An 18,195-nucleotide genomic window follows, 5' to 3' on the forward strand; every position below is an offset into this window, starting at 1 on the left:
AATTCCGACATCTCTCAAGACTTACACTGGGTGCCTAAAGATGTGCTGGTTTAAAAGCAAAACGGCAGGAGAAATGAATCCCACACATCTACCTCAAGAGAGATTACAGGTCAGAGTTACAATTTACTAGAGATGACAAAAAATACAATGATACAAAGAAAACTGGTTTTGACCCACAAACTCAGAGTACAAATTGGCAAGCGGTTCGTAAGGTGACAGTAACAGTACTGTTGAAATTCTAGTCCTCCTTCAGATCGATGGAGTGGTGGTGCCCAAAGTCCCCAAACCCAAAGATTATAAATATGCTTAGGTTCAGGTGGGAATGCCCAGTACCTCCCCCAGGACAAGGAGTTTCACTCTGGAGGAAGGTAAAACTGTGAGTCATGGGATATTTTGACAGTCTTTGATGGTCTAAGTCACTGCAGCTGCCTATGATCCTAGTGCCATTGATTCCATTATGGCCCATTAGTTGAGATGACCCCTCAGGCAGGCTGGGAATGTTCTGGTGCTTCCCCAGAGGGGAGTTATCAGGCCTGAGTCATTTGTGTGAAGAAAAAGAAACACTACCCTACCCCAAGGGTTCACCTCTTCTCCCTTATCTCATTTAACACCCAGATTGGAGCTTGAGATGTCAGGTGTACAGCAGGCAGCTACTGCAAGTGATCCATCATTAGTAGATCAACAGGAATGACACAGAGGGTGGCACAACACACAGTTTGCTTACATGCGCATAGTGCTAAACTGGCACCCTACTCCAGTTTACACCAGGACTCTCAGGTCCAACAGGAGGTGGATGCTTCCAACATAGTGCACCATGGCGAAAACACCCTTGGAAAGCATGCATGTAGCCTCACACACACTATCTTCTACAGTTTTAGCAGCAGCCTCCATGGGCTTTCTCTGTGCTGGCTTACCACTCCCAAAAAGCTAAGACTTTGCATCCTACAAGATGTGAGAGACTGCTAAGTGCTTCCAGTTTCATGCCTCAAATGAACAGGAAAATCACTATCTGTCTCTGAAATGCTGTTATCTGGCTGAAACATTCCACTTACTTGTAGTCCAGGGAGACACCATTTGAACTTGCAGAACTACTTCCCCTCAGTAAGACGCGCAAGACCGAGATGATATCCCCAAGAAAAATCTTTATTGTGCAACTGCTGCTCAAGGCTTTTATTACCTTCCACTGACACACGGCAAAACAAAAAAAAAAAAAAATTACACATCAAAAGCCTCTAGATTGATGGGCAAAAGATGAAATCCATTCACTGGAAATTTGTGCACGTGCATCAACTCTTGCGGTGACAAAATCTTAGCCAGGCGACCAGCCCAACTGACGGCCACCCACAATGGGTAGATGTATGCGATAGACAGACTGCCCACCCTCGGGCCCTTCATCCACAACCATCCGGAATCCATTGGTCAGGCCCAGGTGAGCAACACACATCTCGCCAACAATCATTACATGCCCAAGAAGCTGGAGAAGGAAGTACAAACCCATAAATAAGTAAAATAAAAAAGAAAAAAGGAACACATAAAGAGGGGACAAAGCAGGAAGGGAAGAAAGGAGAGCCAAGAACCACCCAGAGAAAGCAGCTAGCCAATTCCTAGCAATTCAACCATTGCACGTCAAATTAATGTCCGGCCAACCGCTGGCTACTGAAGCTTGCCAAACAAATCTACAAAGGCCAGTCGTGCACGGTATGGGGGCAAAAAAGAGCTCGGCAATTTTTCTCAAGCTAGACAGCAAAGGACTACAAAACAGCCACAGAAGCTGACCTTGTCTCCAGGTTAAAGCCCCCATTGTGTCTGCAGGAAACGTAACCAATCCTGGCGGAAAATAAACTTCAGGCTTCCTTTTGCGTAGGTTTACAAAGCCTTGAATTTGACTTGCATAGATAAAAGCAAAACATCCAGCATCTCTCAACCACCTTTGTCCCTCCTTGCCCCTGGCCAGCCATAAACCCCAAGCCCTCTTCTCCATCTTAGAAGTACTACTACTGTTGTTACTCTAAGCCACAACAATAGGCACCAGACTGTGCTCCAAAACAACACTGCATTTTGCACCAGAAGTACATACACAGGGAACAGCACTGCTGTATAGCACTGCTTTTAGTTACAAAAAGCTCAACTCCATTACGAGCTAGAGGCAGAAGATGACAGCAACAGAAGACCCAAAGTAGCCTGCAGTGCCCTGTCAAGATGGAAAGGGTGGGATGGGAAAGAGTCTAGTAAATGAGGAACTATCTACAGGCACAGTTTAGCATACAGAAAACTCCCACAGTACTTACACATTCACCAGAATCTCCTGCTTCAGACAACTCGATAATTGGCTCCTTAGGCATGACTAGGAAAAGGGTCCCGTCTAGGGGCAAAAGATCATGGAACGAACAGCACTGCAGGAAGAGTAAACAGTTAAAACATAACTGGCTTCAGAGAAAGGTGAGACCTTATGCAAACCCATCTGCCCTGCTGAACTCCTACAGAAGCAGATTACCAGATACCCCAAACACAAGCCAGAACATTGGCTTTTCTTGCATGAATATAATGCCTTCTATACCCAAAATACAATCAATTTACAGAGCCCCCCTCCAGAAGCGGGATTCCTCATGCAAGACGATGGGGGAAGGAGACAGGCCGCTACTCGCAATTAAAAACCTCCAGTAAGTTTTAGTTCGGGTTGATTCTTTCCTAAGCAGATTTTCTATTGGATGTGGTCCATGCAGAGACTGGAGACAAACGGCTTAACTGAATCATTAAAGAGTTTAGTGAAGTGGAAGAGCAGCGGCCATTCATTTCCCACAGGATAGGGAGCTCAAGTATTGAATCACAGGAAGCCTTCAAGTGCATAGCGCGAGGCTGTCTTCTATACTGCATGCAAACCCTACCTTCGAAAGCAGAAAGCAGAAGGAATCCCAAACTGTTAACTTTCAGCATTTTAATAACTACATCATATGGGATAATACCTGCAAGTTAACAACGCATAGGAAACGGCTGCATTGTTTCCCTCCCCCCCCACCCGGTCTAAGCAGCTCACTCCGGTTTCCAGTACCAACACTCGTGACCCTCGCAAGTACGCTGTTATCACGGTCTTAATGCCCCACACAAACAACTTCTGGAAAGCTATTGCAGCCTGCAGGATGACCGATTCTTTTTTTTTTTATTTTTTTAACTACAGAAAGCCGTGATTCCTTGTCCTAATAATCCAGGTTTGGGGTTCAGAAGCAAAGACTAACACAGCGAAGCTGCGAAACCTCTTCGAGGCTCTTCGCAGACACATTGAGACCAAGTTACCATCGGAGGTCCTTCTCTACGCGCGCACACGACACAGTAGGGTGGGATGCGAGGCAAGTCCGGACAACACCAGCAACCCAGAACGCCCGCAGCAGCCGGAAGGCCGGGGGTGCGGCACAGAACAAGCTTAGGGGACGGTGCAGCAGAGAACGCCATAAGCCAGAGAGGCCCCGTGCGTCCCCCATCCCTGCACCCACCCGCAGCGGCAGCGCCGCCGCACGCCCTGCTGCGCGCCCGGGTACCGCGCAGCGGCCGTCCTCGGCTCAGATGCCCGCGAGCGCGGTTATGAGGGGGAAGAGAGGCGAGGTGGAGGGGAGGGAAAGCGGGAGGGAGCAAAGGGGAAGCGGGAGGAGGGGGGGAATAGGAACCGCGCACAGAGCAAATTCGCGGCTACCTCCTAGTCCTCGTCGCTGACGATACCACAGAGACGCTTTGGCGATAATCTTTCCAAAGACAGTAGTGGCGCCACCAGGGCGAGAGGACAGCACCCCCGTACTCTCGTCAGCCAAGGACAACGCCCGTGTCCGCTCCGACACTTCCTCCACTAAGACGAGCCCTCCCTGGCGCCCATTGGGCCGACGGATCGTGGCCCGCGTCTCCATTTGTTGTCTCGCCTGCCGTTTTCGCTTTCCTCCGCCTCCTTGGCGGGTCCGCCCTCGTCGACCTGGTCCCCGCGGGGCGCGGAGGGATCTGCCCCGTGTAGTGCTGCGAATCCGAGGGCGGCCTACGAGGTCGCAGAAGAGGCTGTAGTAGCTACAATTACTATTTCTTGTTATTTGTAACCGCATCAAGTCCACCCCAAAGGTGCCTGTGCCTTTTTGGTGCTGCTCCCTCCAGTCAAATGACTGCTTGGCCAGGGCAGGGCAGGCCTGGCCTTAACTTCTCAGGACATTTTGAAGAACCAAAAGAAGTTGCTCTACATTGTTTGCTGAATGTCCTGCTTCCATTGCAGATAATTCCAAGGTGCACGTCTGCTGGAAGCAAATAAAATACAAAGCGTGCGTTCGGCACTGCTGGCTTGAGGGGCTAAATGCAGTAGGGCATGGGCTAAGCTGGGTAGGAGGCTTTTAGAAAAATAGGCAGTGCCCTCAAAGCTGCCCAAGGATGGTCTATGGTGTCCTGCACCCCCGGGGACAGTGAGCACCTTGGATGGACCACACAAGTGTCTTGTAACATATATAAACCCTGCTTTGCTCTATATCAGGCTAAGGATATCCTTGGCCGCCTTTGCGGCAAGGGCACATTGTCCTATTTTGCAAAGCTGCTTTCCAGCTGATCGGCCTCCAGCATGTACTGGTGCATGGGGTTGTGCCTCCCCAGGTGCAGGACTTGTGTATCCACAGGTTCCTCGGGTGGTCCCAAAACAGATCGCTTCCTATGATGGAATGCACTTTGTTCCCCAAGTCCCTGCACTGAGGTCCAGGGTTTTGAGAGGTGTGGGAATACTGCCAGTGAAAACAGAGGAAAATAAAGCCCTGAGTTCCACAGCCTTCTCCATATTGCTGGCCACTAGACCTCCTGGTTCATTTGGCAGGAAGGAGGGGCGCGGGGAGGAAGGCAGGGCATGAGGATTGCTTCCGCTTTCTTTAGTCTTATTTTCTGACCAACGCACTTGTGGAAGCCCATCTTATGATTCTTTACAACCACTGCCAAATTCAGCTCCAGGTTTACCTTAGCTTTTACTTAGCCAGGCTCATCTCTTGCCTAACTTGTCTGATTTCTTACATTGACCTCATCCTCCTAATCAGGTGGCCTATAGTAGATACCGACCACAAGGTTTCCTTTGTTGGTTTGTGTGGGATGATGCCCATGGAGCCAGGAAAGGCCAAAACCGTGTACCCTCCACGTTATTTTTACTGATGGAGATCCACAGAGCTGACATCAAGACGGGACAATAAGGATGAAGGAGGAGTTCATGGGCTGCTAGAATAGTCCTCTTTTGGCTCTGATGAATGACATGAAATGGAAAAAAGTCTTAAGAGCAGAACTTTGAAGGACACCAAGGCCAAAAAAGTAACGACTGCATGATTAAGGGTGATGTACGTATTAAAACGCACACTCATGCATATGCTAATAAGCTAACTGGAGTACATACTTCCACATATATGATTATATTGCTCAGCTCTCCGCTTACATCGTGCTATACGTAATGAGGAGAAGATTGGGCTGTATATAAGGAGGGTAGAAATTCCAGCTAGGCAACAGGAATTCCCAAAAGATCTTGGAGACAGGTGCTGGTCTGTTCTCTTCTCCCTCCTCCCAAGTGGGGATGCCCTCTTGGGAAGCCATTGCATACCATTGCTATTATTAGTATTGCATGGGTTAGCACGATGTTATTAGAGTTCTATCACAGCTGGTGCATTTCTGAATAGCAGTTCCAAATCCCTATTTCTGTAACTTCAGAAAATCACTCTATTCCTGAATCTGTGCTCGCAAAGAATCTTAGAGAACGCAACCAGACTTATAGTGCTAAATTGGTTGCAATCGGAAATTGCACCTGACCCCACCCAGTCTCCTCTGATCTCTGAGGACCAGCTGGAACTCAAAGGGCTTTATTTTCTGCCAAATGTCTTACTCTTAATGCAATAGCTTGACCTCTAATTTTCACCCCTAAGCTCTCAACCACTTCATCTGGACTGCTATCACCACCCTAACTAGCAGGGTGTCAGGTTGTATTCTGACTTTGTCAGTGGTTTTTCTTTTGTACTATTGCATGTACTTTATTTTTTCTCCTTTCTCCTGTTCTATTGTACTTCTGACTTGGAGCATCTCACTGGTTTTGATTTCAAAACCATTACATATTTTTGGCACCCAACGTGGGGCAAGAGGTACCTAGAAAAGTCAAAATTACTATTTTGTATTGTAGAAGCCACTTATTTGCTATGATGCTCAACATGCTTACCTAAGTCTTATATCTAGCTCTCTAATTTTTTTCCACACATGGGAAACTGTCTGCTGGTTGTAATGCTCCTGTGTAGACCAGAGTGTGGCATAAAAATTGCTTTATTAGTCTCTTATGTCTATTGCATGCTAACCTCCGAGGCAATGAACATCATTCAAAATATATACTCAACTTCGTTTGCTTGTCCTAGTCTAGATTGCTATGTCTGGGGCCTCAACAATTGCACCCAGCCCCTGTGGGGAGGGGCAAATAATTATTTTTTCCAGCCTTTCAGGCCTGACACAGCAGCTCTTAAAAATGTTGAGTTCCCTCTGGATGCCAAGGACAGCATAGTATTGTTGTCAGCTTTGCTTTGTCTTCTCTGTACAGCCTGCAACATGCTTTAAAACAAAACACTACATAGTGTGATGCAGCGTATTCTTAAAGAAGAAGGAAAAAGAAGCAAAGTAACAGCGTCCATGTCCCCTCAAAATGTCCCTTCACCAAAAAAAAAAGAAAAACAAACGCAAAGAAACAGCATCTGTGTTTACGCAGACTTTTACAGAGGAAAAAGGAACCAAATGCAAAGCAACAGTGTCAGTGTCTATGCAGACTAGAGCATAGAGAAGACATGGAAAAGTGGGATGGAAAACCCACCTCCTCCTTAGCAGCCCAGATACGTAAACTGAAAAGAGGGACACCTAACATAAGAAGCTCATCTAAAGTCAACGCTGCTCCAGTCTCTCGTGCACAGAACCCCAGACAGCATTGGAATGATGATATGACTGATCCACTGGAAAGGACCGCAGAAACCTATTCACAGGAAGAGAGCAACGTGTACCACAATCAGGAATAGAGAGGCCCTGCCTCTAGCCAGGGAGACGAGAGAAACAATCAGATCTATTGAACTGTGTGGATCCGATAGCCTGGCACATCTGGCCCTCGAAAATATAAGGTTTTGGTTGACTCCGGCACCCAATGTACCCCGATGTCATCAAAGTATGTAAGAACAAAATCCATTTCTATTTCTGGAGTAACAGGAGGATCCCAGCAGCTGACTGTATTGAAAGCCGAAGTGAGTTTAACTAGGAACGGGTGGCAGAAGCACCCCATCACGACTGGCCCAGAAGCCCCATGCATCCTTGACAGAGACTATCTCAGAAATGGATATTTCAAAGACCCAAAAGGATATCGTTAGGCTTTTTGGATTGCTGCTGTACAAGCAAAAGACATCAAAAAACTGAATACCTTGTCTGGTCTCTCAGATGTCCCCTCTGCTGTGAGACTGCTGAAAGTTAAAGAACAACAGGTACCAATGGCCACAGCAACAGTACACTGTCGGCAATACCGTACCGGCAGAAGCCCTGTAATTCCCGTCCGTGAGATGATTCGTCAACTAGAGAGCCAGAAGGTAGTCAGCAAGGCTCGTTCACCTTTCAACAGCCCTACTATGGCCAGTGCACAAGTCCAGTAGAAAATGGAGACTGACAGTAGATTACCGTGGCCTGAATAGGGTCACACCACCACTGACTGCTGCCGTGCCAGACACGTTGGAGCTTCAGTTCAAACTGGAGTCCAAGGAAGCAAAGTGGTACGCGACCCTCGAGTTTACCTATACCTTCTTCTCCATTCCTTTAACAGCAGAGTGCAAGCCCCAGTTTGCCTTCACCTGGAAGAGAGTGCAGTACACCTAGAACCAACAGCCCCAGAGGTGGAAGCACAGTCCCACCACCTGCCATGGACTAATCCAAACTGCACTGGAAAAGGGCAAGGCTCCTGAACATCCACAGTATATCGATGACATCATTGTATGAAAGAGCACAGCAAGAAAAGTCTTCAAGAAAGGAGAGAAGATTATCCAGATTCTGCTGAAAACTGGTTTTGCCATTAAGCGAAGTAAGGTTCAAAGACCGGCTAAAGAAATTTAGTTTCTACAAGTCAAGTGGCAAAATCGACGTCGTCAGATCCCAACAAAAGTAATCAACAAGATCACCGCTATTGTCTCCACCAACCAGCAAGAAAAAAGCACAAGCTTTCCTAGGTGCCATAAGCTTTTGGAGAATGCACGTTCCCGAGGACAGACAAATCGTAAGCCCTCTCTACCTGGTCACCCGCAAGAAAAACAATTTCCACTGGGGTCCTAAACAGCAACAAGCTTTCACCCAGATCAAACAAAAAATCACTCATGCGGTAGCCCTTGGCCCAGTCAAAACAGAACCAAAAGTAAAGAATGAGCTCTACTCTGCAGCCGGGAACCATGGTCTTTCCTGGAGCCTTTAACAGAAGGTGCCTAGTGAGACCCAAAGTCAACCACTACGATTGTAAAGCCAAAGCTACAAAAGGTCTGAAGCCAACTACACTCCCACAGAGAAAGAAATCTTGACTGCCTATAAAGGAGTTCAAGCGGCCTCAGAAGTAATTGGCCCCAAAACACAGCTGCTTCTGTCACCCCGATTGCCGGTACTAGAATGGATGTTCAAGGAAAAGATTCCTTCCACACATCACGCCACCAACACCACAAGGAGCAAGTGGATTGTCCTCATCACTCAGCACGCCCGTATTGAAAATCCGAATCGCCCTGAAAATAATTACAAACTAGCCTGAAGGCGAGACTTTTGGATTATCTTCTGAAGAAGAAGAGGAGCAAGTGACATGTGCCGAGAAAGTCCCACCTTATAACGAGCTACCAGAGACTGAAAAACAATGTGCCCTCTTCACCGATGGCTCCTGCCGAATTGTAGGTGCTAACCAGAAATGAAAAACTGCCGTATGGAGCCCCACACGACAAGTTGCACAAGCTACCGAAGGACAAAGTATATCGAATCAGGTCGCAAAGCTTAAAGCCGTCCAGCTGGCTTTAGATATCTGAATGAGAGAAGTAGCCGAGGCTCTGTCTCTACACCAACACATGGATGGTAGATAATGCTCTCTGAAAATGGCTGGATCGCTAAAAAAAGGCCAACTAGCAGCACAGCGGGAAACCCATCTGGGCCGCTGAGATTTGGCAGGACATTGCCACCAGAGTAAAGAGGCTGACCTTGAAAAGGTTGACACGTAGATGCGCACGTACCCAAGAGTCAGGCTAATGAAGAGCATCACAACAACGAGCAGGTGGACCGAGTTGCCAAAGTGAAAGTATCACAAGTAGATCTAGACTGGCAACACAAGAAAAAATCATTCCTAGCTTGTTGGGCCCATGATACCTCTGGTCATCAGGGGAGAGATGCAACATACCGATAGGCCCGTAACTGAGGGGTGGACCTTACTATGAACAACATCTCACAGGTCATCCAAAACTGCGAGACCTGCGCTGCAATCAAACAAGCCAAGCAGATAAAGCCTCTGAAGTACGGTGAATGATAATTAAAGTGATTCATATCTCTGTGGGAGATATCCTCTGCTAATGGGCCATCTGTTAAGACCAGATGGGACAATGTTCTTTCTCTTTCCCATGACCCATCCTTCCTCCAGGAACATGTCTTCTGTTAATGGGCCATTGAGTCCCATTGCATGACTGATAAAATTACATCATCCCGTTGTGAAATCCTCCGCCCAGGGCGAGGAGCTAAGCCTTTCCTACCTAGATAAAAAGTGAGATTTGGAACACCAAAGCTGCCCTTACCCACTGGTTTCCAGAAGACAAGAGCTACCAGGAACCCTGCCACGATTTCTACAAGATCACTGCTTCGAGAAGACCACTTCATCCAGACTGCTACCACCACCCTAACCAGCAGGGTGTCAGGCTGTATTCTGACTCTCTCAGCGATTTTTTTTTGTATTATTGCATGTATTTTATTTTTTCTCTTTTTACCTATTAAACTGTACTTCTGACATGGAGTCTCTCACCGGTTTTAATTTCAAAACCATTACGGTGAGATAAGGCAGTTTACTAAAGGAAAAGGGAAAGGTTTTGCACAAAAAAGCAAAAATGAAAAACAAATAATTATATCCTCTAGTTCCCATCGGCAAGCACTGTCCGACCACTTACCAAGAAGCGGGGCTTCGGCACGCGTAGGGGTTGCTCCGAAAGGCAAACGTAAATAACGAATGTGTCCCCTTCCCTTTCCTTAACTTAGCTTTTATTTCTGAGCTGAAGTCGTATGGTACAGAATAGACCTCTGGCCAGTTTGGGTCACCTGGTCCAGTGGCATCTTCTCCCAGGATCTTGCCCAGCCTACTGATGCTGGGGCAGAAGGTTGGAGAGGCAGCACTGATGCTGTGCCAATGCTGCTCAGTAATAGCCAAAACACAGGTGTCTTATCAACACCTCTCTAGCTACCAATGCAAAGCACGGTGTGGGAAAATGACCGCGGACTCTGTGGACTGGTAACTGGACATTCAATTAGAGGAAACTTAGGAGTTATATTAACATTCTTACAGGAGTTATAACACTATGGGAATTATAGATCAAATCCCAGTTGCTGCTCCCTGGATGGAATGCAGTTGTCATGACTTGAAAGCTACTCCGTGATGATTTCCCATACACACACACACCTGTTAAGGGGGATGGGATGGAGGGTGGAGCAGAGCGAAGGCCAGGCTCTGTATAAATCCTTGCAGGGAAATGAACTCAATGGTACTTTGCAGCTGATAAACCGCACACCACCTGTCAACCAGGGGAGGGAGACAGGGTAAGATGTATGTCATACTGTTGAGCCAGCAACTGTGGTGAAATCACTTTTCTTAGATGAACTTGCTTCATTAGAGCCCAATAATAATATTAACGCACACCTTCATCTGAAAGTTTATGCCCACCTCTCACTGGGCGTGCGCTCTATATTCTTTTTGACTGAATCTTTAAAACCAAAGCAAGAGAATTTTACACCAATCAGTAACAAAGGTATGTATGACAATAGTCACTCAAGCTCCGCCTAAACACACAGAAATAGTATAAAAATAAGTCGAGAATGGGGAAAAGTTAGGGAAGACTCCATCGTAGCTGCTGGGATCAGTTGATGGGCTGAACCTGTCTTCTCCCCCATAGAGATGCCTATTGGATAAGAATCATAATCAACGCATGCTGAAACTTTTATTGGGAATTAGAGCTTGTCTGTATATTCCTTCAAATATATTTTTGCAGTCAGACACTGTCACCGACATTCCTCAAACCTTAACCTGTCACAATTTATATTAATAAGGAGTGTTATTCCATAAACTGTTAGTGTGAATCCTTGGCAGACGCTACCAGTCACCAGCAGCAGGTAACACAATGGCTAAAGGGGAAGACCTGCTGAGGGGTCTCCCTTACACTGTTGGCGTGTTTCCCTAAGTCAGTCAAACCACCCTCTGATCCAGTAGGACTGCTCAGTGAAGGATCCCTCCAATGGGACGCTGACAGACTGGTTGAGCACAAGGGTCTCGACTTGCCTGAAACACAGTCAAATTAATCACTAAAGAATGAGTAAATCTCCCCATGACAAGGGTCGAGGAAGCCTCCCTTTTTCACGTGACACACCGCACTGTGAGAGCTGCTATGGGGAAATGAACTCCATCTTAGCAACACCCAAACCAGCATCATTGGGGCCTGATTCTCAGCTGTCCTTTGCTGATGAAATTGCAGTTATAGAAGGCGGATTGGTACCTGCCCTTCACTCAAATCAACATTCAGTCCCTAATTAATTTTCCCATTCCTAAAATCTCTAAGCCACCCACCCCTTTCTACATGGAAGAGTATGCACTTTAGGCTTTATGATGTCAGACCTTGGCTGGCTGCCAGCGGCCCAACCAGCTGTTTTCTCATCACCCTTCCTCAATAGGACAGGAGGAGAAAAGAGGATGAAAAATCTCCTTCAGGACATAGCTACCTGCCAAATCGAAGGGCAGCAGGGAAATACGGACACCAGGCAGCGCTTTACCCTTTCTTAAATATGCTTACACAGGGGTGCCACCAGCTTTGCTGAGTCGCTCTGCTTAGGCTCTCAGGGAGTCTGGTGCCTAGCTGGTAAAAACTAGCTTTGTCTAGCGCAAGCAGACCCTGGCCTATTCTCACAGAGGTCATGCCTGCAGGCCACACTCTGTGTCCCGTTCTGATCCCCAGAATTCAATAAAAAGAGGCGGACAGATTGGACAGGGTGCCAAGGAGGGCCATGAAGATGCTCAAAGGGCTGGAGAACCTGCTTTTGCTCTCACCTTTCCCTGCGATTCTTTAAGCGACCTAAAACACCCATTTCCACCAATTGGCATAGTCAGAGGGATGGCAAGACATATCACTGAATACTTACAGAAGCAGGGAATAAGCTCAAGTCCTAAATACTCGGACAAATGGGCTCAGCATGATCCAAAAGCTGAGGAGAAACATCTAAAAGCAGCTGGGAGCTGCATGAAGGCCAGCAATGACAAAGGAACTAGTTACAAATTGTTAGGCACATGCCTAGGCTCAGGGGGAAACCCCTCACAGTAGTCCAGTACTTCAAGGGAACCACATGGAGAAGACAAGGGACAACGGGCACAAGTCGCACCAGTCCCCATTGCTGGAGGTTTTCAAGATGCGATTGGACAGGGTGATAAATAATCGCATCTAGGCTCCCTTTCGCACAAAAGGCTGCATCAGATGATCTTTCGAGGTCCCTTCACATCTGGGCTGGTCTAGGATCCTACAGTTCTCCAGTGGATCTGGGTTTCATAACCCTTGGCTCTCTCTGGTTTGGAGCAAAGTATCCACAACCAGGTTGCCTGCGAGGCAAGACATAAAATGCCACCAGGTGCCAGTGATTTCTAAAGCCTATGGCAATCACCCAGCATGCTGGTTTAAAAGCAGACCGTCGGGAGTAATGAACACCACACATCTACCTCAGGAGACATGACAGGTCGGAGTTACAATGTACAAAGCAGTTTACAATAAATACAATGATAAAGGGAGAACTGGCTTTAACCCACAAAGTCAGAATATAAACTGGCACCCTGTTGGTCAGAGTGATGGTCACAGTCCAGTCCTATCAAGTGGTGGTCGCAGTCCTGTTGGAAGTAATGGTCACAGTCCTCTTGATGTTTTGGTCCTCCTTTGGATCTGTCGAGTGGTGGTGCCAAAAGTCCCCAAACCCAAAGATTATATATATGCCCAGGCTCAGGACCTCCCCAAGGACAGGGAGTTTCACAGTGGAGGAATGTAATACCGTGACTCATGGGATGTTTTGAGTCTTGGGCGGTCTAAATCACTGCAGATGCCTATGATCCTAGTGCCACTGAGTCCATTAGGGCCCATTAGCAGAGATGACACCTCAGGCAGGCTGGGAATATGCTGGTGCTTCCCCAGAGGGGAGTGATCAGGGCTGAGTCATTTGTGTCAAGAAACACTACCCTGCCTCGAAGTGTTTGCCTCTATTTCCTTGTCTCATTTAATACCCATCTTGTACCTTAGATGTTGGATGTGCCCTGGGCAGCTACTGCAAGAGATCCATCAATAAAAGTTCATCAGGAATGACCCAGAGCGGGCTAGGATACACAGTTTGGTTATTCCCACCACGGGTTAAACTTGCACCTTACTCCTTTAACCAGGACAACCTGCACCCCTATATATATCATCTACATCATGCCACAATTAATACCTTTTCTTCAACTATATACCTATATATATATATATACATATACACACAATGAAACATTACAGACAGTTCTCAATCAAAATTAGGTCCCCTTGAGGTACACAATGTGTTTCCCCATCTTCCTGCATTACCTACAAAGTGTAACCAGGTCCTTGAGCAAAAACGATCCCGCGTTTGGGTGTGCCTTTTGTTTGAGGTGTGACTAATCTAAGCTGTCATTCTTAACATACCTCTTATATGTACCACGGGGACTTCATCTCCATCTACAGTATGCAAGGGTTCTGATTGAGTAGGACCAGCTCAACTGATGGAACCACAGGTATTGACCAAACAGGTGTCCTTCACTGAACGCAGCTCCCAGGGTCTGAAGGTTTCCCTGCCCAGCGCATTCAAGGCTGTTTGCAGCATTCAGTCCATTGCATCGTTCAAGTTTCCCAGCAAATGGCACATGATAGGGAATATGACACACCCACTTAAATCCATGGCTATCTGGCCCAGGTGTCTATGAGGCTCTTCATGAAATGCTTCCTGTTTTAAGACTCAATTCTCTCCGGGGATCCACGTCACCACAACACTTGCTTTTCCGGGCCCAGGATGGTGTTCTGAGCAATGGCGTGAGGCACAGGGTATGCCTCCAGTCACCCGGTGGTTTCTTCTACCTTGGTCAGCACATAGTTTTCCTTGGTGAGTTTGGGGAAGTGAGATGTAATCAAGTTGAAAGGCTTCCCCATTAGCTGTACTTTGACCACCGCCCGCCACACCATAGAAACTTCAACTGCTCGGCCTGCGTGACTGAAGCACATGTCCCACAGTCATGGATAACCTGTGAGATACTGTCCATGATTAAGTTCACCCCGCGGTCACAAGCCCATCAGCACGTCGCATCTCTCCCCTGATGACCGGAGGCATCACAGGCCCACCGAGCTAGAATTAACTCTTCCTGGTGCTGCCAGTCCAGATCTAACTGAGGTACTTTAACCTTGGAAGATTGATCCACCTGCTTGTTGTTACGATGCTCTTCATTAGCCTGACACTTGGGTACATGTGCATCTACGGGATGGGCCCTCATGGTCAGCTTCTCTACCCGGGCAGTGATGTCTTGCCGCATCTCAGCAGCCCAGATGGGGTTCCCTCTGCAGCGACACTTGACTTTTCTCCATTGATCTAGCCATCCCCACAGAGCATTTGCTACCAACCATGAGTCAGTGGAGATGTGGAGTCTTGGCCACTTTTCTCATTCAGCAATATCCAGAGTCAGCTGGATGGCTTTGAACTCTGCAACCTGACTTGATCCAACTTCTCCCTCAGTAGTTTCTGCAACTCACCCTGTGGGTCTCCATACGTCTGCTTTCCATTTCTGGTTTCTCCCTACAATATGGGAGGAACCATTAGTGAAGAGGGCGTACCGCTTTTAATTTTCTGCAAGTTGGTTATATAGTGGGGCCTCCTCAGCACAAGCCACCTGCACCTCTTCTTCTTCAGAAGACAGTCCAAAACTCACACCTGCAGGCCAGTTTGTGATGAATTTCAAAATCCCACGGTGATTAGGAACTCCTTTCCGGGCTCACTGTTTGGTCTGACCTATCCACTTACTCCATGTAGCATTGGTGGCATGATGTGGAGAAGGAACCTTTCCTTTGAACATCCAGCCCAGCACTGGTACTTGGGGTGATAGAAGCAGCTGTGCTTCGGTGCCAATCACTTCTAAAGCGGCTCAAATCCCTTCATAAGCCAGCAGGATCTCTTTCTCAGTTGGGGTATAGCTGGCCTCAGATCCTTTGTATCCCCGACTCCAGAACCCCAGTGGCCCTCCTCGGGTCTCCCTGGGTACTTTCTGCCAGAGGCTCCAGGAAGGACCATTCTCCCTGGCTTGCTGCAGTGTAGAGCACGTTCTCCACATCCTGTCCTGTCCTGACTGGCCCAAGGGCTACAGCATGGGCAGTCTCCTGTTTGATCTGGTCAAAGGCTTATTGTTGTTCAGCACCCCCACTGGAAATTGTTTTTCTTCCATGTAACAGGGTAGAGAGGGCTTGCGTTCTGTCTGTACTCGGGGATATGCAACCTCCAAAAGCCCACAGCACCTAGGAAAGCTTGTGTTTCATTTTTGCTGGTCGGTGGGGACACAGCTGGTATTGTCTCAATCACTTCCGTGGGAATCTGGCAACGTCCATCTTGCCACTTGACTTCTAGAAACTGAATTTCCTGAGCAGGGCCCTGAGCCCTACTTGGTTAAATAGAAAAAACAGCTTTCAGGAGAATCTGGATGATCTTCTCTCCTTTCTCAAAAACTTTTGCGTCCCCCCATACAACGATGCTATCATCATACTGCAGATGTTCCGGAGCGTCATCCGTTTCCAGTGCAGTCTGGACCAGTCCGTGGCAAATGGTGGGACTGTGTTGCCACCTCTCAGGCAGTGGGTTCCAGGTGTACTGCAAACCCCTCCAGGTGGAAGAAAATTGTGGCCTGCACTCTGCTGACAAAGAATGGAGAAAAATGCATTGGTGTTATTGGCCTAGGTTTCTCAGTGAATTCCTTCCCATGATCATTGTGGAGACAGTGGGAGGGGAAAGGGGTAACTCCTAGATGAACAGCCAACAATCAAGACACAAAAGGAGTAGCTAATAGCCCTGGGATACCAACACACTTTTGTTTTGGGGAAGGCAAAGAAATAGGGGGTTGGGGAGTTTTTGCTGGGGGGGTGGCCTCTCCCACTCAGGGGATCTGCGAACTATCGAACTATTGCATGGTGCTGTGGGAGGTTGTGCGCTCTGAACCGGGACTTTGCTGCGCTGCAACTCAGCATTATGATTGAGTTCTGCCTACCTTCCTCTTGAGGGTTGAGTGTTTTTCTGTTACTGTGTCAATTGAAAGAATTTTTCCCATTATCATGCCGATGGAGCTGGCCGGGCTACACCCAGGGTCTCTGATGAGTCCAGACAAAAGGGGTGGGTGGGAACGACTCCCGGAGGGGCCTCTGAGGCTTCCGGGAGGGCACTCGTGTTTCCGGCGAGCTCGGAGGAGGACGCCCGGGATCATCAGCCCACGCGGCCGGAGCACAGGAGAGCCAGATCCTCTGCGATCACCTGCCCTGCATCTGCCCCGTTCCAGCCTCCTGCCTCTGCAGACACAGCTGATCACCCGGACACACACCGTGAGCGAGGAGCCGCCGCTCCAGCCCGTTCCCGCCCGGGACCTGCGTGGCCGCTGCCGCCCCACCCCCTTCTGCCTCCGTTTCCGTCTGCCCTCGGCAGATCCGGACGGTGGACTAAGCACAGAAACAGCGTGCTTGCATCTAAGGGGACTGACACCGAGTTATCTATTTCGTTCTGTTAGCAATTTTAACTGTTATTGTTTTCTGCTTGTACAGTTAGATATATTAGTAAAAGAGCTGTTATTCCCACCCCCTTATCTCTGCCTCAGAGTCCTTGATTCAAACAATTGTAATACTTGGGAGGGGAGTGGAACCAAAGTATCTATTCCAAAGGGAAACTTCTGCCCTTACTGGCAGACACCTGTCCTTTCAAACCAGGACAGATTTTGGCGCCCAACATGGGACAGAAAGCACTGAGTTGAGAGTTAAGACAGGAATAACAGCTCTCTTAACTGGCAATATGTTGTCTGGTTTAATCTGGTTTGTGTTCCATGTGGTCACAGCCATCTCCCTCCCATTTGCAAGCCCTTATTTGAATTTGGGCCCCCTCACCAAAGTTACTGTAGCTATTATCTGATTTGTTTGGTGGATTGATTAAGTTAGGAATTCATGGGTTTTTAATTTTTTCTGGGAAGCGGTTGCATGGATCCGGAGCTATCGTACTCTAACTGCGTGTTTCTGGGGCTCTTTCAGTAATGGTACTTACTGTGAGGTAACGAGTGCAAGGGAAATTTTCTCCCAACCCATCACCCAGTTTTTTAAGGCTACCCCACTGGTTCTCAAGGATTTCAGATCTGTTTTAATTGCCACTGTTATTATACAGTGGCTGGTGTTGCTGATAGGCCTGTTTTACTTAGCATTCAGAAACAAGGGAATATTGGCTTGGACGACAAGTCTGATAACTGCCCCTGGGACTAGGGATGCTGCCCCAGAACCTGCCTTTACCCCAGGGACTAGGGATGCTGCCCCAGAACCTGCCACTGCCCCAGGGACTAGGGATGCTGCCCCAGAGCCTAACCCTGCCCCAGAGCCCACCGCAGAAATGAGCCACCCAGAGTGAGTGGGGGCTCTAGTGAAGGATATAGACCAAATGTTGAAGGAGCAAAGCCAGATGTTGAAGGAGCATAGCCAAATGTTTAATGAGCACAGCCAGATGATGAAGGTGCATTTTTCTCCAGCTGGTGAGAAACCCTCCCCCTGCCCTAAAGAGGGAGAGTCAGATGGTGCTTCAGTGGATCCCCTAGATGTTGTATCTGTCCAGGTTCCAGCTGGATCACAGGAACAGCCACAGCCAGCAGCAGTTGCTCCTGTAGAAACTAGGAAATGTAAG

General features: G+C 47.9%; 1 protein-coding gene across 3 annotated transcripts in view; it reads right to left on the minus strand.

Annotated features, from left to right (window-relative positions):
* LOC306816865 (uncharacterized protein) overlaps positions 1 to 18,195 on the minus strand; it is a 147,219-nt gene that overhangs the window by 116,651 nt on the left and 12,373 nt on the right. For 2 of the 3 annotated variants that reach the window (XM_079333312.1, XM_079333314.1), the window contains exon 3: positions 2,289 to 2,393. In XM_079333312.1, coding sequence (XP_079189438.1) covers positions 2,289 to 2,393 — 105 coding nt within the window. Of the gene's footprint in view, positions 1 to 2,288; positions 2,394 to 3,685; positions 3,861 to 18,195 lie in introns of those variants that run through there. The other variant, XM_079333313.1, reaches the window with a different exon arrangement.

Source organism: Erithacus rubecula, assembly GCF_903797595.1.
Source record: "Erithacus rubecula genome assembly, contig: scaffold_94_arrow_ctg1, whole genome shotgun sequence".
Classification (NCBI taxonomy): Eukaryota; Metazoa; Chordata; class Aves; order Passeriformes; family Muscicapidae; genus Erithacus; species Erithacus rubecula.